Source organism: Perna viridis, chromosome 1 (assembly GCF_037379345.1).
Source record: "Perna viridis isolate PV_CMFRI_1.1 ecotype Kerala chromosome 1, ASM3737934v1, whole genome shotgun sequence".
In the NCBI taxonomy this organism is placed as follows: Eukaryota; Metazoa; Mollusca; class Bivalvia; order Mytilida; family Mytilidae; genus Perna; species Perna viridis.
Window position 1 is genome coordinate 14,636,333 of NC_142445.1, and position 22,865 is coordinate 14,659,197.

The following is a 22,865-nucleotide window of genomic DNA, read 5'->3' on the forward strand; positions in this document are numbered from 1 at the left end:
TCTACACAGAAAAAAAATGCCTAGCCACTCGTACAACCCTACCAATACTTTTTTCTTAGACCTGTGGTTAGTATAAGATGTACGCGGATTTCAATCGGTAGTGGACCGCCATTGTATGATTTTGTGAGCGTTTGATCATTTCCGGTCAAGGTTGATGATGCCGTTGACCCCTGCACTGAGGATGTACATTAAATCCTGGTACAAGTCTAATTGGCTTAGGTCTTTTGGTTTGCGCATTAATGAGAGTAAGTTAATTTAATAATTTTTCTTACCAGTTTAATTTTTTTTCTGTAGATACAGTCATAGACTCATACGGAATACTGATACATCGCAATTTATCGTTATGAAATTGAAAGTTCTGTGTGAAACTCTATAATAATTTGCAGATTCACAATCAGAAGGAGTTTAGAAGGAAGTTTCTTAGGATAGTGAGCGATTGTTTTAGAGCGGTTTACTGCATTTCATAATGAGATTTAGTAAGGATAGTGACAGATCCAGAACTTCTAAAAGGGGGGGACTGTCTGTAACAGTGTAACTTGTAAGGCAAGAGAAAAAACTTGTCTGTTTCAGGTCTGGCTATTGACTATTTTTCCTGCCTATCCAAGCACTTTTGATTGATTTTTTTTATTTTATGAAATAGCATCAAAATTATGACTTTTTAGTTGAGCTCCGTAATTTGAAGTCAAGAAATCATCCTATGACCGGCATGACTGCATGGGTCTAAGTAATACAATTTTAAAAAATAAAATAATTTTACCTACATGTACCTACCATTTTTTTTACATGTTATGTAACCTTAAACAGACATATTTTTTTCTCAGCCTAATTTGAGTGAAATCCTGTCTTACAGTCAAATTTTGAGTGTTCAAACCATGATCTGATGATAGAACAAGGAGCAAGATATTCATGGTCTGTTGGCAATCACTAGACCAGTAAAACCCCATGAGTTACACAAGTTCAATAAAAGAATGCACCCAGAAACTAAAGAATAAATCTATATATATGAAAAACTTGAAGTATGGGCTCAGGTCTACCCATATTATGAGCATTTGCTTTTCTTGTACACCTGAGTAGTCACTCATATGATGTCATATCCCAGATAACAGGTAAAATGGAAACTATCTTACTTAATGTATGAGCTCTGCTGTGATATAAAAACTCCATATGCAGTCGCTATTGCAAATTGTAGGAAATAATTCAACAGACAATTGAAAAAAAAAATCAGTGATTGTTTTTCTGTGAACAAATTGAAGATGACAGAATTAAAACTGGGTATTGTCATAAGGAAACTATAAAAACAAACTGTAAAATTTTAAGTTTAGTTTTTAGCTCACCTGGCTGTAGGCCATGTGAGCTATTGCCATCACTTGGCATCCGTTGTCGTTGTCATCATCGTTAACAATTTCTTCAAACATCTTCTCCTCTGCAACTACTGAATAGATTTGCATGAAACTTAAAATGATTGTTCCTTAGAATATTCTGCACAAAAATGATCGTTTGGATTTTTCATCAGTTAAAAAACATGGCCACCATTACTAAAAATAGAACTTATGGGTCAGACAGCAGATTTTTGCATATATCTCCAAAACAGTTAGGTTTATCCATATTCTGACATGGGGTACATATTGGTAAAAGTTTTCAGTTAGTATCTTGAAAACTATGATAGATCGAAGGAGACTTTCAGTTGTTGAAACGATTCTTATTATGAGGCCTGCAAAAGTCTCCAAGGATCAAAGTTGTCAGATGTAAGACTTATTACCCTTGAAAGGCAAAATATTATGTTTTCATTAGTTTTCAGCCAATATCTTGAAAACTATAATAGATAGAATGAAACTTTCAGTTGATGAAAAGTTCTACAAAATTCTGCTAGCATTCCACAGTTTCATTTAGTTTCGCAATTTTGGCTAGGGATGAAAAAATAAATAATTGAAAATTGATGGTTGCTATGGTGATTATATATAAAGATAATATTTTATTTGTTGTTTTTTTTTCTGAAAAAGTAAACAAAGGCAAGTGTTTTGCTATGTTACATTTATTTTCATTGTTGTAAGGAACTATTTTCAATGGCTGACTATCCAACATGAGAAAAGGATAATAGGTGAAATTTTTACTCTGTTCAAACTGGTGAGTGGAATTGGAATTAAAATAGCTTAAAATCGAATAGGCGATGCCCATAGGAAGTGTGATTATTAAAAAAGCTCATTGTCCAAAGCAAGAAAATCAGAAAAGAAATGTTTGTATTTTTCGCGGGAAATCTGTCATTTTGAAGCTTAAAGTGGGCATGTTTTGGTCAGTTTTTATGTATTTTTACATGATTTCTATGCGGTTTCCATGGTGACATTTATTCTTGTGTTAATATTTTTTTCTCTTAAAAGTTCATACATTGAAAAGGCCTTTTTATTAGCTTTCATTTGATGTATACATGTATGCATGGCTCTTAATTTTTTTATCAGTGAATCACCATAAGAAAAACACACACACAACAAAATATTGCATAGGTTACAAAACTATGGAGTGCTCACTCTTCATGGAGTCAGTACCCCATGTTAGAGTTGAAAGGCAAAAATTTAACAAAGTGAGTGATTCAGGCTCCTGGGAGCCTCTTGTTTTAGTGTAAATTCATAAGAAATGATTCTAACTATGGAATAGAGGGGTTGAAATAATTGTTTATCAAATCATCAACAATAGGAGAAGAATGGATATGGTGAAACGTAACAATTCCACTAATGTATATCCTAAATACAAAATAACAAATACGTTTAGAGATCACCAAAAAGTCTTCTATAAGTTTAACTGACATTGACTATGCACACTTTTCTTATGTTTTGTTTATTTATTGTTTTTTTTAACTGATAGCCATACTATGTCATATAGAGAATATTTGGTATATCCCTTGGGAATGATGGCAACTCTTTTGACTGCAGCAATGTTACTCATCTATCTCAAAAAGCCAGTGATGTTAGTCAAATGGTTCATGAAGTGAGTATTTTTTTTTAGTAATGTGACTCTTACTTTTAACATGATGATAGTAAAAAAACTGTTATTACTTTCAAAAAATGAAATAAATGTGACTGTACAAACTGTATTTTACTAGTACTAAAATTCCTATTAGTATAAATTTGAATTCTGATTTCTCAAATGGAAGTAGAATTTCAAAAATCAGATTTCTGTTAGTGAAACTGGCCCATAATTACTGTCAAAAGTGATATTATTTTAGTGCCTGAATTTTACTATCAGGATTTTTGTCTGTGGACATTTTCCCTATATATCCTTGCTTCCTTTTATATAATTCAAGGATTTCAACTTGTGTAAGTTTCATTCACTAGTAATTTAGTTCCCTTTTGTATCAATTTATTTTTATACCCTTCCACATCTAGACTAGTAGCTATGTTTTATTTACTACTTTTAATTGAAAGGTTCGTGTCCATCTGTCTGTCTGTTAGATCTATCTTATGATGGGTTGCCTAACTATGTAAACCCTAGAACAAGTCAAGTGATTTTTTCAAACTTCACATATTTTTATAATTACATTTAATCTGTATCAATTTGTCCATGATGGCAAAACTGTTTCTGTGACTATATGCACAGCAAGCGAAAAAAGTAGTCTGGTAATTATGGGTGTGGCCTATATTAATACCTGGAAATAACTTTCATCAACTCATGAAACATCTTTTATAGAGCTCCAAATCCAATGAGATTAGCCTATTTTAATGACATGCACAATATATGTAATCATTTAGTCACAAGCATTGCAGGTCAAGTGTGATTTTCAGCACAATCTGTTTTTTTTTTTCATTCTCTATTCTTTGTTGCATAGTTAATTGCTTCGTTATCAATTTGCCATCTTATCTAGTGGTGCATGTATGAGAATGAAGAGAGAAAAGACAAGCTATCATTTTACTACTATCCAATTACATGCCAATTTTTCATGCTCAAGTAAATGTAGTTTTGTTTTTGTTACAGATGAGTTGTATTAGCTAGTATCATGCTCAGTTCGTTTTGTATTAATCTTAGATTTGCTGTCTTTGCCAGTGGTATGAGAGTGAAGAGAGTCAGTATTGGAGACCTAAACATAGTCTATGGTGAAAGAGGGATAAAGAAAAAAGGACAGTCTAGTATACTATTAATACATGGATTTGCAACTAATAAATTCATTTGGGCACCTCTTATTGGAGTAGGTTTATGATTGCATTATTTATACATCGAATTAACTTTGATAACATCAGAATAAACATTTAATGAGCATATGAGTTTACTAGAAAATTTATCCGAGAACAATATCTAGTCAACTTCCAATAACTGTTCTATGACATAAAATGTCATCATTATTGCACTAAAATTACTTTCATTATGTGTCTATTTTTAACCATGAAATTCATCATAGTAAGTTTTTCTTATCCCTGACATGACATGAAAAATGGATGATGACTTTATCAGTGCTTCCAGAGTTTCGGTAGAGTGTTGTTTGCCCATAAATGGTTGTTTTTTTTTGTTTTTTTTTTTAAATTTCCTCAATGATTTAAAGTTTTAGAAACAAGGTAAGAATAAAAGAGAAAAATTTGTGTTTCTGTTTACAGATGTAAAACTGACATTTCTGTTATTTTCATACCTTGCCACATGAAGTGGTGAGGTATTATGTGATACCCTCCGAAAAGTTGTGTGTAAACCCATCCTTCCTTGCATTAGTCCTTCTGTCTCGCAATGGTTTCCAGATGATAACTTGAGAATGGATCAATGATTCTTTTGTTTTGTTTTTTTTTTTAACTTTGCACAATTATTTAGTACCACTAAATATAGGTTAATCGTAATTTTCAGCAAAATCCAAAGTGCAGTATTTGAGTAAGACCTTTTTGAACATTTTGCCATCCCCCCCTTTTTTTACCATTACATGGCTGGGTATCACTTAACATTCCATTAATGCCGTATTTTTCAGAAATTACCAAGCGATGTGCATGTGATAGCTTTAGATTTACCTGGGTTTGGTGACAGTGATGCTCCACCTGATAATGAAGATTTATCTTTTAAGTCGCATGTTCAAAGAGTCAAACAGGTATAGATACAAACTATATGGATGGGTATTTCAACCTCCTACATTAGTAAAAGAGAAAATTGTATTATGTATTATAACAGTGTAATGAAGTTTGGCTAAATTATCCCAGTTTTTATAATGAGCAGTGTATTTAGTCAAAGTTTCTTTTTTATTATAAGTAATCTATGTTTATTTCATTAATTCTTGTTGTTTGTTTGGGCCCCATCACAAAAAGTGGTGGACACCCTCTTGATCAGTCTGTAACAAATCATGCATTGGCTGTATTTTTTTTTTTGTCTTTAGTGTATGCTTTTTGATATTTGACATGGGGGTAGATCTGCTGAGGACGATGTGACGTTTTTTTCATGGTTGGTGACCTTTACCTTGAACTTTGACCAAGGTCAACTTAATGATTTCATTCATGGCTGAGGTACAACTTTCTTACCACGAGGGAGAAGGGACACAATGTCTGGATTCTATCATCATTCAATGATGTCTAGTTGCTTCTCTTTTAATTTTTCTTTTCTAAGTCTTTTTCTATTTGATATAAGTTTCAGTGGTTACTTTTGATTTAACATTGATTTAAATAACATTAGATTTTTGAAAACTATTACTTAGAAGATTCTCATTATTCAAATTTTTGGGATTTTGTATTTCAGCAACAACAATTTAGACTCAAAATAACTTCTTTCACAATTATAGTAGTTAGTTTGTTCTGACAGATTTACAAGACTTTGCTCTTTCTTATGAAATTTTAGTGGTACAATTTTGTAAGTGGTTTGAAATCCTTCTTTTTTCTGGTAAAGAAATATATCTGCAAATGATCAAGTTCTGTTTTATTTGATGATTTTTTCCAATACCCTTTGAACTTTAGAAGTAAAGAACCTGGTTCATCAATGACCAATTTTGACCTAATGAATAAAATATTGTTTTTGACAATTTTTAGCTAGAGTTAGTTTAATGAAGTCGATAATGCTGTTTTAACAGATGGTTGTGCTTAAGTATTGGACAATGTAGTAGACAGTATGTAATATTAGAATGCTTGGCTTTAATTTATTCCAGATAGTAGATGCACTAGGTCTATCAGACAGCACCATTCATATTGTAGGGACATCTCTAGGAGGGTCTTTAGCAGGTATATTTTCTGCTGAATACCCACATTTAGTGGAAAGAGTCACCATGATATGTCCTGCAAGTAAGTATAAGGTAGAATTATGAAATGTTCTTTTGATACCATTGACTGGTTTTTCTTCTTAGGGCAGAAATTGATGACCCATCTGTTATTGTTTATGTAAACATCAAGGATGTCAGGCGAATTACAGATTAACACTAGTCATTTTAACTCAATGGTCAATCATTCATCTTGTAATTATGATAATTAAAAATTAATAATCATCAACTACTGATTTATTCTATACAATAAGAATGACAAACCATACACAAACTGTGGTAGATGTATTGTTTGTGGCGTGATAATTTGCATGGGTTTCAGGATCTGGTCATACCAAGAGATCAAATTCCAAAATGAAGTGTAAAAATTCTATTTGGCACTTAAGATTCTTCCAAAGTCTAGATCTAGGACGCACAAATGTCAATATTTTCATTATTTTAAAGAATAATTGACTGAAACTTTCTTGAACATTTGTATACGGTACATAATCCTCAATATATTTCTTCTTTTCACCTGAAATAAATGGAAATATGGTTTTTGGGGTACATTCTTCTTATGGAGTTTGGGATTTTCTTCCGAAAAATGCACAGACAAGGCAAATGCATATTTCATAACAAAATATATGTACATTATTTCCTTGACATCATGTTGACATGTAGGTTCTTCCAATGCAATAGTGATAAAAATATTGCATAAATAGAAAATATTTTGATTTTTCTATTTATTTCTGTAATAGTTACTGTTGAGTACCAGGTAGTTTACAAACCATGATAGATTCTTAGCACTTTCACAGTAATATTTACTGTAGACTGTCGGGTAGTTTACAAACCGTGATAGATTCTTAGTTCTTTCACTGTAATATTTATTATTACTTAATTATAAGGTTTTATTTTGTTTATTAAATATACACATATTTTTCCCAATTTTCAGAATTTATTCGGGACAGGGCGATTTATTGCACTGTCGATGTACTATTGCACGGTGCAATAGTCTCCTTGAGGAGTCTATTGCACTGACCCCATAATGACCTTTATCTAAGCCTTTTGATTGGTTGAACTTATTTTATGCGCTCCATTGAATTGGAATTTACACACAAAAAACTTGTGTGTATAAACGTAGATGTTACTCTCGTCTGCCAATTCGTAAACATGGAGTGGTCAATTTCCTATTCCTGGTCGAATGGTTGTCTCTTTGACATATTCCCCATTTCCATTCTTTATTATATCTCATAGACAAATTAGGTAATAAAACAGTTATTAAATGGGTTGGATGCAATAGACCAGAACATTTGTTCTTTGGTACTGAGAATGATCAAGTGTTCTGGTCTATTGCATCCAACCCATTTAATAACTGTATACTGTCTACAGTACCAGGTAGTTTACAAACCATGATAGTTTCTTAGCACTTTCTCACTAATAGTTACTGTAGACTGTCGGGTAGTTTACAAACCATGATAGATTCTTACCGCTTTCTCAGTAATATTTACTGTAGACTACTGGGTAGTTTACAAACCTTGATAGATTCTTAGCACTTTCACAGTAATATTTACTGTAGACTACTGGGTAGTTTACAAACCATGATAGATTCTTAGCACTTTCTCAGTAATATTTACTGTAGACTACTGGGTAGTTTATTAACCTTGATAGATTCTGAGCACTTTCACAGTAATATTTACCAGGTAGTTTACAAACCATGATAGATTCTTAGCACTTTCACAGTAATATTTACTGTAGACTACTGGGTAGTTTACAAACCATGATAGATTCTTAGCACTTTCACAGTAATATTTACTGTAGACTACTGGGTAGTTTACAAACCATGATAGATTCTTAGCACTTTCACAGTAATATTTACTGTAGACTACTGGGTAGTTTACAAACCTTGATAGATTCTTAGCACTTTCTCAGTAATATTTACTGTAGACTACTGGGTAGTTTACAAACCTTGATAGATTCTTAGCACTTTCACAGTAATATTTACTGTAGACTACTGCGTAGTTTACAAACCTTGATAGATTCTTAGCACTTTCACAGTAATATTTACTGTAGACTACTGCGTAGTTTACAAACCATGATAGATTCTTAGCACTTTCACAGTAATATTTACTGTAGACTACTGGGTAGTTTATTAACCTCGATAGATTCTTAGCACTTTCACAGTAATATTTACCAGGTAGTTTACAAACCTTGATAGATTCTTAGCACTTTCACAGTGATATTTACTGTAGACTACTGGGTAGTTTACAAACCATGATAGATTCTTAGCACTTTCACAGTAATATTTACTGTAGACTACTGGGTAGTTTACAAACCATGATAGATTCTTAGCACTTTCACAGTAATATTTACTGTAGACTACCGGGTAGTTTACAAACCATGATAGATTCTTAGCACTTTCTCAGTAATATTTACTGTAGACTACTGGGTAGTTTACATCTATGTTTTATAATATCAGTTCAAATTTCCTACTATATATTTCCTAACTTGTATTCTGATTATTGCCTAATTGATAGTAAAAGAAATGTACTTATTCATTGCAAATAGTCTCATCATTGTTATTTTTTGGGTTGTGAAATAAGCAGAAGTGAGTTGCTTTACAATAATCACAGGAAAATTACAACAAAAAATTACTACATGTACAATAGTTACATGTAATGAAAAATTTAAACACATTTTTATTATCACTTGTACATATTTGAATTTTATCGATCTAAATACAATTATAGAATAATGTACATTTAATGTTGTTTATCTAGTGAGAACTCCTATAGAAACAGATGTTTCTAAACAGGTCAGACATATTGCAGAGTTGATGTTGGAAACTGGGTCTGATGATGCTTTACAACAATGTCCTCTCCTCCCTAAAACTGTGGATGAAATGCAGTTCATGTTAGGTTTCTGACACCTGTTCAGTTTACATGGATTTGAGGTCATGAGTAACATCCATTTAATGAAGAAAAATTGTACTAAAATGCTGTTTTAACAGTCGTTTACAATTTACTTTCCAAGGCTAGAAAAAAATGTAAAAGTCGTTAAAACTGAATTTTAGTACAATTTTTGTTCATTAAATGTATCTTACTCGTGACCTCAAATCCATGTGATTCAGTTTTACTTATAAAAATACCTAATATTAATGACCAAATATTAGAAGTGTAAAAGTATTAACTTATGTGTAAATGAACTAATTCTCAGGTTGAAGTTTAACTTCTATAACTTGAATTTGATGCCAATGTAGTAACAAGACAGAACAATGTTTATTTTGTTTTTTTCCCAGATTATTCAAGAAGGATTAGATTGGTTGAAACCATACAACAAATATTTCAGAAGAGGTCAGTCTATTTATCGTTTTTTTTTATGATGTACATTTTTTTTCTTTATTTACTGATTACAAATGCCTTAAACTTTTCTGCATTGTAAAACAATTTTTGTTTTGCTTTTATGGATGTCAAGTCAATTTCACAGCTGTATATTTCATGACTGAAACTATCCAAAAGACATATTTCAGGGACTAATCATGGGAATTTATTTATGTTTGTTTTTTTTTTTGCTTCTTCAAAGAGAAGAGAAGGTTTGTCTATTGCCATGCAATGCATAATATTCAAACAAAACTGCAAAATGAGGCATATACACATGTATTGGCAAACTTGACAAAATTAGCCTGAAGGAATATTGTCTACCATATTTGTTTTTGGAAGCATATTGCATATATTTCCGGATAAAAAGGTGAAGTCATTTTACATGCTTGTAACATATCTGCTTATAAATTCTTTTTGTCTATGTCCAGTCATGAGTTTGCAATGCATTAATGACTGTCAGGCTCCCTTCAATAAACAATAAACACCTGATTACCAAAATTTAAAAATAGTATTTAATCAATTTAAATGACCACTATCACAGTGTTATCACAGACTTTCTGTAATAGACATTCCTGACAATACTGTAATGGACTTTCCTGACAATACTGTAATAGATTTTCCTGCCAAGTACTGTAATAGACATTCTTGACAATACTGTAGTAGACATTCCTGACAATACTGTAATAGATTTTTCTGCCAAGTACTGTAATAGACATTCCTGACAATACTGTAATAGATTTTCCTGACAATACTGTAATAGACTTTCTTGACAATACTGTAATAGACTTTTTTGACAATACTGTAATAAACTTTCCTGACAATACTGTATTGGATTTTCTTGACAATGCTGTAATGGACTTTCCTGACAATACTGAAATAAAGCTTTCTTGACAATACTGTAATAGACTTTCCTGTCAAGTACTGTAGTAGACCTTTCTGACAAGTACTATAAAAGACTTTCCTGACAAATATGGTAATAGGCTTTTCTGACGAGTACTGTAATAGACTTTTTTGACAGTACTGTTATAGACTTTTCTGACAAATACTGGCAAATACTGTAATAGACTTTCATGACAAAGAGTCTGTGATAGACTTTTCTGACAAGTACTGTAATAGACTTTCATGACAATAGACTCTTGTAACAAATACTATAATAGACTTTTCTTAAAGGTACTGTAATAGACATTGACAAATACTGTAATAAACTTTTCTGACAATACTGTAATAGACTTTTCTGACAAATACTGTAATAAACTTTTTTGACAAGAACTTTTGTAGACTTTTCTGACAGATACTGTCATAAACTTTCATGACAATTGCTATAATAAACTTTCATTACAACACAGTAATAGACTCTTGGGACAAATACTATTATAGACATTTCTGACAAATACTGTACTGGTAATAGACTTTCCTGACAATACTGTAATATTGATTAATTGTTTCTTTTATTTCAGAATTTAAAGCTTTAGCAACAATAGAAAATTTTGAGCTGTTAGAGAAGATAGCACACAGAATCACAATCCCTTCACATCTAGTCTGGGGAGAAGATGATCTGGTATTATGTAGACATGTTTCTTTACTTTAGTTATGGTATAAGATTTCCACATTGTCAATTGAAAAAAGATTAGGTCAATTTTGGAAAATAAAAAAAAATAATCATTTGATAACTGAGTTTGTACAAACTAAGGTTTAAAACCCTAATTGTAATTATATTGTAGCAAACAAGTCTAATATTGTAGCATGCATGAGAAAGTTACAGTCATTTACATTTTTTTCTGTTTAAAAATGCTTTTACTTTTGCATTTATAGGTTATACATGTATCCAGTGTTAACTTATTGAAAAAAAATTGCCAAATCTACACCAAGTGGATATTATTCAAAGATGTGGCCATCTAATGATGCTAGACAATCTTGATGCTGTGACAAATAGTCTACTTGAATTCAGAAAGAAGAGTATAAAAGGACAGTTATGATTCTGACTCTGTTTACAATAATGTAATCCTAATGATGATATGATCAGGTGGGGGGTATGTCTGGCTTGCTGTGCAGAATCTTTCCTGGGCCATAACTTCTTTCTTCTTTAATATAGGCATACCATATCTGGCACATAGGCTTATCACTATGAGACTACATGTCATGTACATTCATGACCTTTTATGACCTTAACCCTTGACCTCAAGGTCTTTCAACATATGTATACCATATTTGGCAAATTTCCTCTCTGGGACACATTTTATTTTGTCGTTTGATGTAGGGTTTCCATCTTGGGTTTGTTGGTGAATCACTACGAGACAATGTATGACCTTGACCTTTGAACTGAAGTTAAAATTATTGGATTTTTAATATTCATACCATATATAACTTGATTCTTTTTTGAACAGTTTTTCACCAAAACATAAAAATGTTTAAGCTTGAATAACTCAAGTCAGTATAAAAATATGGTGATGGCAGGAAATACTTATGAGATTTACTCACAGCATTTTAAGTTAAATTTTTGACTTGTTTTCCAGTTTATATAATTTATTTACAGCAGTACAAATTAGGACTTTTTATGATTTAAAATAAAGAATCCTATTAATGTCATTACTTTACAGCTACGGCCTAAGATTTTATTGTCCAAACTAAAAATAGGAAAATCAACTGTTATCCTGGTAAGATCCTGTTTCTCTAACTTGTTATACTTAAAACCATGATTCTTTATGGATATTGCACATTTACTTCTAATGTTTTGCAGTGTCCAAAGTGCAATTTTTCAAAAGCTTGTTCCCTCTGATGGTAAATTAAGCCAAATATTGTTCATTACAGTTGTAAGTGGAAGTTCAGGGGTCACTCATGAGAAAAAATGAGGAGTTTTTGCAATATTTGGCTTTAGATTGTGGATAGTATATGGGGTTGACATTGTGGGAGTAGTGAGGGACATCATTATTCTATAGAAACCAGGTGAAAGGAAGCACTATGGATCCATTCTGCTGTCGTTAGATTTTGAGAATTGAGCCCTACCCCTAAAAAAATCACAATTTTTTGTGGCATACAGTCAAGTCCTTATTTTTGCTAGAACTGTATAATATTGCCTCATTTTAAAGCACATTCACTCTGCTTGCATATGAAATCAAATTGTGGTTTCCAAAGCTAAAAATAAAATTGCAAGAACCCAAAAATTGGAAAACAGCCCATGACCGTATATATACGGTTACCGCATGGTAAGGGTTAAAACATTTTCTGTATTATTGAACATATATTTAAATCACCTAGTCAAAGACCGTGTGAGCTATTGCCATCACTTGGCATTCATTGTCATTGATCGTCTTTAACAATTTTTCAAAGCTCTCCTCCTCTGACACTACTTGACCAATAGGAACCAAACTTGGTAAGAATGTGTCCTAAGGTATCCTGTATAGAACTGATGTGGGGATTTTTGAAAACATGTCTGCCATAACTAAAAATAGAACATTGGGGTCAGACAGTAGTTTTTTGCATACATCTCGAAATCATTAGGTTTAGCCGAATTCTTTCAATGGCTGAAATGATCCTTATTATTAGGACTACAAAAGTCTTCAGGGATAAAAGTTGTCAGACGACTCCTTGTAAGAGTTATTGCCCTTGAAAGGAGAAAAATGCCTTCTTTTTTTTTTTAAAACAGTTTTCTGCCAATATCTTGAAAACTATGATAGATAGATAGAAACTTTCAAACGCTGAAATGATCCTTATGATAAGTCCTACTAAAGTCTTTTTGAGTCAAAATAGTTGGACTTCTTTTTAAATTTATTGCCCTTGAAAGCAAAATTCAGCCAGGTGATCGATTCAGGCTCTTGGGAGCCTCTTGTTGAAAATATAATATTTTACATTTATATACATTTTATTTTATTTTATACTATGATATTTTTATTTATTGTATTTATACCATTTAAAATGGTTATAGGATTTACACTTTAATGACTGTTTATCATTGTAATGTACTAGGATTTATCATTTATTAGCCATATACATACATGTTACGGGTTTTAATTGCATGGTCATATCGTCTTTGTTTTTTCCAAATAAAACAATGCATCGGTGTTAAATAAGTGTCTCCTTAACCACTGTCAGTAGACATTTATATTTGTTGTTTACTACCACATACGTCACATTTGTCTGTGTATAAATGATTAACTACATTTAATCAATATATCCATCCCATTTCAACTTAAAGTTTTACAAAATTAGACTGGGTCAATTTTGTGAACGAAACAGTGTACCTAAATGTAGTTACATAGTGCACCCTAAGTGCTCTAATCCATCCATTTCTCAATAGATATGGATAAATTTAGAACAAAGGTTTCTTCCTTTGAAATTTAAATTTCTTAATTTTTTTTTAAGCACTGTACATTTTCCAAGGAATTTTGATAAAATTTAAGTCAAAAACTACTGTCATGAATATCTCTATGACCAGTTCGTATTGTGAGTTATCTCCCTTTGAAATTGAAATTATTTAAAATTTTATTTGTATGTGCTCTCATGCTTATATTTAAGTAAAATGGATAAAATTTGTACCCAAGATCCCTACACAAACTCCAATAAAATGCTTTGCGAAGCACAGCTAGAAACATGCACAGATGTGAAACCCTGAACTAATGGGGCAAATATGGACACAAAATTCACACTTGATACAGCTCTCAATTTTGATTGTGATTAAATGTTTAACACAGGATAATATTTTAACCAGAATGGAACCGGTCAAATAACTTAAATACTTAATAAGATAACATGAACAGACAAACAGACAGAAGGACATAGTGTTTTCTATAAATCTCAGAATTTGTCCCTGTAGAGTATGATAAAATAATATCAAAAGCCTAAATAAAAAAAATGAATAAAAAACTCACAATGTCATGGCATTTGGTGGAGGTGCTTTTGAGCTCAAGTGCAAACAAAATATTTGTATGAGTTCAGTCCCATAACTCAAAAATGAAAGGTCAGAAATTTATAAAAATCCAAAGGGAGCTCACATCAATCAAATGAAACAATTCACTAACAAGGTTTCATGAAAATAGGTGCAACCATTATTGAGTAATAGTTTGAATACTGCAAATTTCCCTGTTTTTAGCTCACTTGGCATCCGTTTTTTTTCAAAAATCTTCTCCTCTGACACTACTTTACCAATTAGAACCAAACTTGGTATGAATATTCCTTAGAGTATTCTGCATAGAACTGATGTGGGGATTCGTAATCCGTTAGAAACAAAAAAAATGGCAGCACAAATTAAAATAGAACATTAGCATTGGGGGAGAGTTCTCACATTTATATCTACAAAACTGTCAGGTTTAGCAAAATTCTGATGTGAGGTAAAAGTGTTCAGGGTTTTGAGATTTATCTGTGGTCAAATTTTCATGTAAATCTTTAAAGCCATATTGGGAGTTATTGCCCTATTACAACTTCTTTTTGCTATTTTTAATGTTATTACTTTCAAAAATATCTCCACAGAAACTACTGGACAGAATTCAATAAAAAATTATTTAGTTTGATTGTTCCTTGGGTATGATCATTAGGAATTTTTATCCAAGAAAAAAAACCAGGCCCCTTTTACAAAAATAGAATTTCACTTATCAAGCCAGGTGAGCGGTTCAGGCTCTTAGGAGCCTTTAGTTTATGAACAAGTCCATGAACTCAAAATCGTAAAATCACAGAAATTGGAAGGGAGCTTTCATCTGATCAGTATATTGAATAAACATTTTACTGAAATTGGTGTAGTGGTTTTTGAGTTAGGATCAGTTAATGTCCTGAACAGAAAATCAACTCGAGCTCAATAACTGAAAAACCAAAATTCTGAAATTAAAAAAAAATTGAAAACGGAGCTCAGATGAACCAATATGTAGCAGCAGTTTTGATTGATCTTTCCAAGGCCTTTGATTGCCTTCCCCATGAAATTCTACTCGATAAATTATCAGCATACGGTGTTTCCATAAATTCAGTCTCCCTCCTTAAATCTTATCTATCAAACAGAAAACAGCAAATTAAAGTTAATAATGTTCTGAGCGGGTTGGCTGACATTCAAAAAAAGGTATACCTTATGGTTCCATCTGAAGTCCATTGTTGTATTACGTTTTTATAAATGACATTTTCCTCATGGTAAAAAAAGAGAGCCTATATAATTATGCAGACGATAATACCTTGGTTTTTTTTTTGTAACCCTGATTTTTATAAGTTAACCTCTACTCTTGAATCTGAGTCTCAAATTTTGATTGATTGGATTCGGTTTAATAAAATGCAGGCAAATCCTGATATATTTCAAGTTCTTGCAGTGGGGAAAAAGACATTTGAGAGAAATCCCTCCATCAAAATTCAGTCCTCACTTGCAAAAAAAACGGTGAAACTACTAGGAACAGAGATTGACTATCAATTAAATTTTGACGACCATATCAGTGTGATCTGCAGGAAGGCATCTCAGCAACTAAATGTATTAAAAAGACTAGGCTCTTATTTGGATCATTTAAGTAAATTAACTATATTTCATACTTTTACTTTGAGTAATTTCAATTTTTGCCCTTTGGCTTGGCACTTTTGTACAGAAAAGAATTAAAAAAATATAGGAAAAGTGCAAGAAAGAGCAGTTCGTTTCGTATATGAGGACTATAATAGCTCATACCAGGAGCTCCTCATCAAAGCTAGAGTGCCTTCACTGCAGATCAGACGGATAAGAAATATGGCTTTAGAAACTTTTAAAATTGTTAATAATATTGCCCCTGTATGTCTAAAAAATCTGGAAAATGTAAAAAATTCTAAATACTCCTTCAGGTATGTAAATTTATTAGATACGTCTCAGGTAAAGTCAAGTGGATGCGGTAAAAAATCTTATATTTGCTGCGGCAACACTCTGGAACAGCCCTCCCAACCATTTCAGGACAGAAAACAGTTTTTCTCATTTCAAGAACCTAACTCAGTTGTGGAATGGTTCGCAATGTCGCTGTTCTGCATGCAGGTAACTTTCTGTTGGATATTATGCTTATTTTAGCTGTATGTTTTGTTTGGCTTTTGCTTGAATAATAGTACTTCTGCATTAGATTTAGTTTCTGCATATTTATATACTTTGATGCTTAATTCTCTGCTATATTATTATGTTTTAATAATTGCATACTATGCATATTTTGTGATTGATTATATGTATTGCTTTGTGTGTATGTGTCCTTGCCTTGCTTTATGTTATGTTACTGTTTTATAATTGGTCAAAAGCTCCTTAGAGCTTGTGCTTGTATTTATGACATGCCGAATCAAAATAAAGTTTATCTTATCTTATTCTTATTCCAACATAAAAAAAAACAATTACAATTTTAAGATTTTTATTTCTTTTCTTTTTTTCTTCCATAGAATAAATATACATAATATCAGTAAAGATATATTAGACTAAAACCAATCACTTGTACATTTCTACATCTCACAGATACCTAATGACATATATCTTAGTCAATGGAAATGTTTATATATATGTACAATCATAAAATATGCAAAATCCATCATCTGAATACCATATAATATGTAAAATGACTACATTCTTTGTGGTATTGTATTTCAATGTGAATATCAGTCTCCATAAGAACCAGGCAGTGTGTGAAACATGGTATGAAATAACTTTGTAATTTGACTATTTGAACCATCATTATCAACAAACACGCAACAATTTTCCGTATCAACTTTGTTAAAAAAGTTATATCTGTAATTTCATAGGCAGATGACTCCAAGTTTCCTTAATATTCTATTGGTAAATTTCTGAAAATATCCAGTGATGCAGAGATCAAATATGGTTATTTAAAGTTGAGAAGAATTTCTTCCGTGTTTTTGTCAGATCTGTGTTTTTTTACATCCATGTTTCCAGATACTTCACATTTTGTCTGGTTCTTGCAAACACTTGTACCGAATGAAAAATTCCATTTATTTAAAAATTCACTTTCGGCTGAAACATCATCATGGTATTTCAAACTTTTTACCTTTTTTTTTGATATTTTATATATTTTAACTGATGACAAAAATTCTGTAAGAGCAAATACAAAATAGACAACTAAAACAGATTTTATCATTTACAATTAAAAAAAACCTGCAGCATTATATAAACTGAACATAAGTAAGTAAAAACAGACAACTAATGTAAATTTATTAGTTTCGCGGTTGCTAATTTTCAGGGATTTTGTCATGTAGACATGTTCCCCGGTATCAATTTTCCTGGTAATGAAAAATTATATTAGTGCGATACAATGTTGAAAATCAATTTTGTGGGTACCACTTCTCACTTGTCCACCGCGAAAATCACCAAAATTAGTACACTGCGAAAATTAATACATTTACAGTATTAAATTGGAACTAGATATTGTCTTTCAATTTTTCAAAATTACAAAAATACATGCTCTATGTAAAAAGTTTTTGAAATCCTGATCCAAATATAAATTGTATTTTAAAATGAATCTTCTCATTGTGGTACCAGAAAAAATGGATTTGCAAAATCACATAATGCAAAACAACAGTTAGTCATTAACTATGGCTACTCTTATATCACCAAGATATCATATCAACAAAAAAATCAATAACAAGGGAACGTTACATTCAAAAACAAGACTTAACAAAATATTATACAATTATACACACCATTCTGATGCAAAGCAAAGCGTCAATGAATAGCAATCAAGTAGCAATGGGAGTAGATATAATATGTATAATGAAAATATAGCATTACTTTCTGTGTAAAGCAACTTTTATAGCCACATGAAAAAAAATATCTTTTCCATTCACAAATTATCAACTTTGTAATTTTCAAACAACAAAAACTTTTTTATCAATAAGGATTTTTCATAACATCATTTTTCTACAAATCTAACCTCTGCAAATATATACTTTTTTTACAGATGCTCATGATTTTTGATTTTGTATAATGACCACATTTTTATTACCCTTTTGTGGACAGATAAAATATTAAATAATGTGAGAACTCCATAGGTCTAATTCAAGTTGTTATTTTAGCCTAAAGCGAAATTAGTGAAGAAGTATGCAAAACATGAAAAAAATTAATTTAAACGTAAATGTTTTAAACAATTTGTTTCTGAAATTTGATTAACAACTTGTATCATATATCTTTGTGATTGATAGTGGAAATAAATGATAAAGTTTATTCCTATGGAAAAAAATGTAAAAAAAGAAAAGAAAAAGAGATTCCATAAATTAATATACAAAAGCTGATGTTCATTTATAAAGAAACTGAACAATGTAGATCTGAAGTATTTGAATGTGTAAGAAGAAATGGGACTACTTATGAAAGGCATCTGTGCAAAATTTAGAAATGAAAAATAATTGGTTGGAACTGGGTATACATTATAATGGTCCTTTTACATTTAATTGCTTTTAATAAACCTCATAAAGAACATACCTAACAAAGTACACACTATTGCATATAAACAAAATTTCAAAATCAAAGATTGGTTGAAAAGATAATAATCCAAATCTTAAAGATAAGTACCAGTTATAGTATTTCTGCACATTCAACAACTTCTATGTACAGAGCATTTCTAGCAAGATTTCAAAGACTTAAGTACTTCTCCATCTAAGAATCGGGCAAAATGTATATAACTTGTGGCACATGAAGGGAAAAATGCAGAGATTTTATTGCATTAACATATTAATTACACCTGATAACCACCAGAAATAACCATTTAAATGTTTGTCAAATTTGCCTTTTTAAGACACTGATAGGTAAAATTTAGTTGAAATGCACTATGAAAAATGGCAGGAAAACTTTCCCTATATAAGCAGTCAAAAAATATCTACCTCACAGAGGCTTCAGGATAAACTTAAATACCTTTTTGGTTGTTTTCTAGGTGTACTAAATATATTTTAGGCAAAAATGACTAAATTGGGGAAAATGATGTGCTACCAATTGCCTGATTCTTACACAGAATGGTACTTAAATGTGCTATATGTATTGTCATAGCATAACCTTGGATAAAAATAGCAAATGGGTCTCTCTCTAAGCTACAGGTGTTGTACTATATCATTTTACATAGAGTATAAGGTTTTTTTTTTATCTATTCATAAGGAATTAGAAATTGATATGTTTGTAAAAGCCACATTTCAAAAAAATTAACAAAATATATTTAGAATAGAAAATATTCATTTTCAAAAGGTAGCCATAAAGAAGTGATTTCATCAGAGAACAATCCCAGTTTTATAAGAAAAGAAAGTAACATATTTTAATATACAGCACATCAAAACTAATCAATCAATTTCTAACAACGATATTGTGTTACGTGAAAAAAATGTTACAGGAGGGCAAACATGAAATTTCATAAATACAAAAGCTTCCAACTTGAAACAATTACCCATTCATTCATTCCAATGTTAGAATGGAAAAGGACTGTCCTTGTTTTAAAATTTGCCTTCTAAAAGAAAAATAGTGTTGCCAAATTTTTGGCAAAGTTTCTGAAATGTCAATAAAAGCAATTGGAAAACTTGATTTTTCAAATTATTAAAATTTATAATTGATGTAAATACCGAAAGGCTTTCTCCAGAATAAGTTAAATGGATAAAGAGGGGTTAGCATGCAACTTCAAAAACACTGTAACATCACCCCATGTTTTTTTTTAAACATTTCTTTCCCATTCCTTCAGTAGTATTTATTCTCTCAGCAGGTGCCATCATCTCTTTATGTGATTCAAGAGATGACCTTTTAAAAGATATCTTTATAACTTAATATAAGAGCATGATCAGATGCACCTAAATTAAAAATCCATCCTTCATATCACAACCACAAGCCTGCTGCAGCTGATGATGAATTACTTTACATGTTACTTAACCATTTCATATTATTTTACTTACATCTGAGTAAACATCCATTTATAACTAGACAGAAACAAAAGTAAAGGAGAAAAAAACCATCTCAAATTACAAGTCAGGGCAGAAAACCAATTCCAAGTAAGATATTACAAATAAAAACAGATTTTACCAGCAAATGTTAAGTTTAATTTCTGACAAAAATTAGAACAGGACAATCCTACTAATGAATTAAACAATGATTAACCACTGATATGAACCTGGGGATCATCAAACTCTAAAACCATAAAAAAGTGTAGGAGCATTCTTATATTCATTCAAAAGAAATTGAGTTAAAACAGTTTACTTTCCATATTCAAAATATTCATATCAAAATAATTAATACAAAGCTTAACATTTTCTTTAAACACACGTAAATTTTTTATTATCATATAAATTTTATTTTAGAGAATGAAGTTAAAGAAAATATTGCTGCTTATTTATATTGAAAAGAGTTTTTCCCTTTAAATCTTATATAGTTAATATATACTGATGTACAAAATCACCTTCTGTCAAAAATACGTTTCTATAACATTTTTTTTCTGTAAAATTGACACCTGTTTTGTAAATATGATTCTATACAGACAACAATTAAAAGCACTACAAGCTGTTATCACAGATGATGGTGATGAAAGTGTAAGAACAGGGAAAAAATAATGGCTAATTTAAACTTAACAGTTTTGAGGCATTTTTGAATCAAAAAGCTGATATATATATATAATAATTACTAAAATACAACCTTAAAAAGTTATAAATCCTCCATTACAACATGGGAAGTTTAATATAAGGTTGGGTTTTCTTTGGAGTACTAGTTTTCTATACAAGCTGTTTATGTAATACAGAACAGGAATATTCATAATTTTTTTAAGTGGTGTCTGGTTCCCAATCCAGCTCTATTTATTAAAAAAAAGGGGGTAGGGTGTGTTCCAAACCATAAATTAATATAAAAAGAGGGGGTTCCAGTTTACAGGATTGAATTTGCAAAATTTATCCCCTTTTTGAAGAAAAATTCCAAAATTTTTCAATAAAATTGAAGTTCTATCCCCCAAAACCCTCCACTGGATCTGCCACTGTATTACAGTATTCTTTTTTAAACATAATTTTTACATCATTTATAAACAAATAAACAAAAAACATCACATAGGTATTGCTTTCAGAATAAAAATAAAAAGACAAAAAAGAAAATACCATCCACCATGAATACTTTCTAGGCAAATAAATACCATAGGTGTATTTCATATTAACCTCCAAAACAGATTTGATTATCTATTCTCTACATTTTACTAAACCTACCAATGTAAGTAGCTGAGTTAGTGCCAAATCTTTATAAACTAAAAGTTATATCGATCTTATAGACATAATTTTGAAGGCGTAATCATTATTTTGACATCAATCTTCCCCATACATAATCTCCCAGGTTGAATAAGTTCTAAATGAAGCACCAAGATCATTATGATACAATGTCATTCCAAATTCACAACTCTTCTTAGACAGATGCTTTATTCTTATACCTGCATACAGCTTTTCATCCATAAAATCCTGAGATTTCAAAAATACATTTAATAATACTGTAACTCAAATCCTTTTTACATCCACTTAATTACAATTGTGTGTTAATTCATGAAACATCAGTACAGTTTAATTAAAAGACACCTTCAATTATACTTGGTGCTAAATTTAGAACTGATGCAATAATACTAATATGAAGAGATGATGGATTAAATTTAAACTATGGTTACAGTTCCATATCTTGAGCTTCATCTTCAGAGAAATCACTCATGGAACTTTCACTAGATGATGACTGGTGTTCATGTTCTCGTAGTGCTTCTTCTGTTGCATATTTCTTCACATATTCTGCAAATAAATAATAATAAGATAATTAATTGGAAAGAGTTAACAACCAAAATATTAACATGAAAGCCAAAAACCCTAGATGTAACTAGTGTGAGAAACCTGTTCTGCTCAAGGGTTAATTCCCAAGTGTTCTTGGTAGAAGGGATCATATTTTGGTTAATTACGATAACCAATTGATTATCCTATATATTATATATTTTCTTCATAATTTATCGATATTTTCAACATGAATTTTAAATTCTGTGATTGGCAGATTGATATCAAAATTGTGATGTTTTGGCAGGAGAAAGTCAGAGAGTAAAATTACCGAATTTATTTCACAGTGTGACTTATCAAAATTCATTACACTGGAAACATTCAATAAAACACTGCTATCTATATAATAAATATAAGAACATAATCTAATGATTACTTTTACCTCAGCATTTCATATTTTATTAGTGAAAAAAAGAACCACAAGTCCTAAATAATAAATGCAATATACACCATATAAATCAAACTATAGTCCACAACATTGTGAACAAGTTCGAAAAGATTTTGTCAAGCAGTTCTTTAAATACCATTTTGAAACTATAAGTGTGACAGACAGACAGACATGGAGATCACCATATTCATGGACATATCAAATG

At 31.0% G+C, this 22,865-nt stretch overlaps 1 protein-coding gene and 1 pseudogene across 2 annotated transcripts in view; one reads left to right on the forward strand and one right to left on the reverse strand.

Moving 5' to 3' along the window:
* On the forward strand, positions 1–16,874 carry LOC148627392 (monoacylglycerol lipase abhd6-A-like; annotated as a pseudogene). The gene is made up of 9 exons (XR_015920637.1): positions 1–245; positions 2,857–2,979; positions 4,015–4,174; positions 4,934–5,050; positions 6,092–6,224; positions 8,956–9,111; positions 9,442–9,528; positions 11,013–11,113; positions 11,368–16,874. The product of XR_015920637.1 is annotated as a monoacylglycerol lipase abhd6-A-like (transcript).
* The window catches only part of LOC148627393 (ubiquitin-conjugating enzyme E2 H), an 11,867-nt gene continuing 5,856 nt past the window's right edge, over positions 16,855–22,865 (reverse strand). Inside the window, exon 7 of the mRNA XM_088572261.1 lies at positions 16,855–22,236. Coding sequence (XP_088428387.1) covers positions 22,118–22,236 — 119 coding nt within the window. The 3' untranslated portion in view covers positions 16,855–22,117. The remainder of the gene's footprint in view (positions 22,237–22,865) is intronic.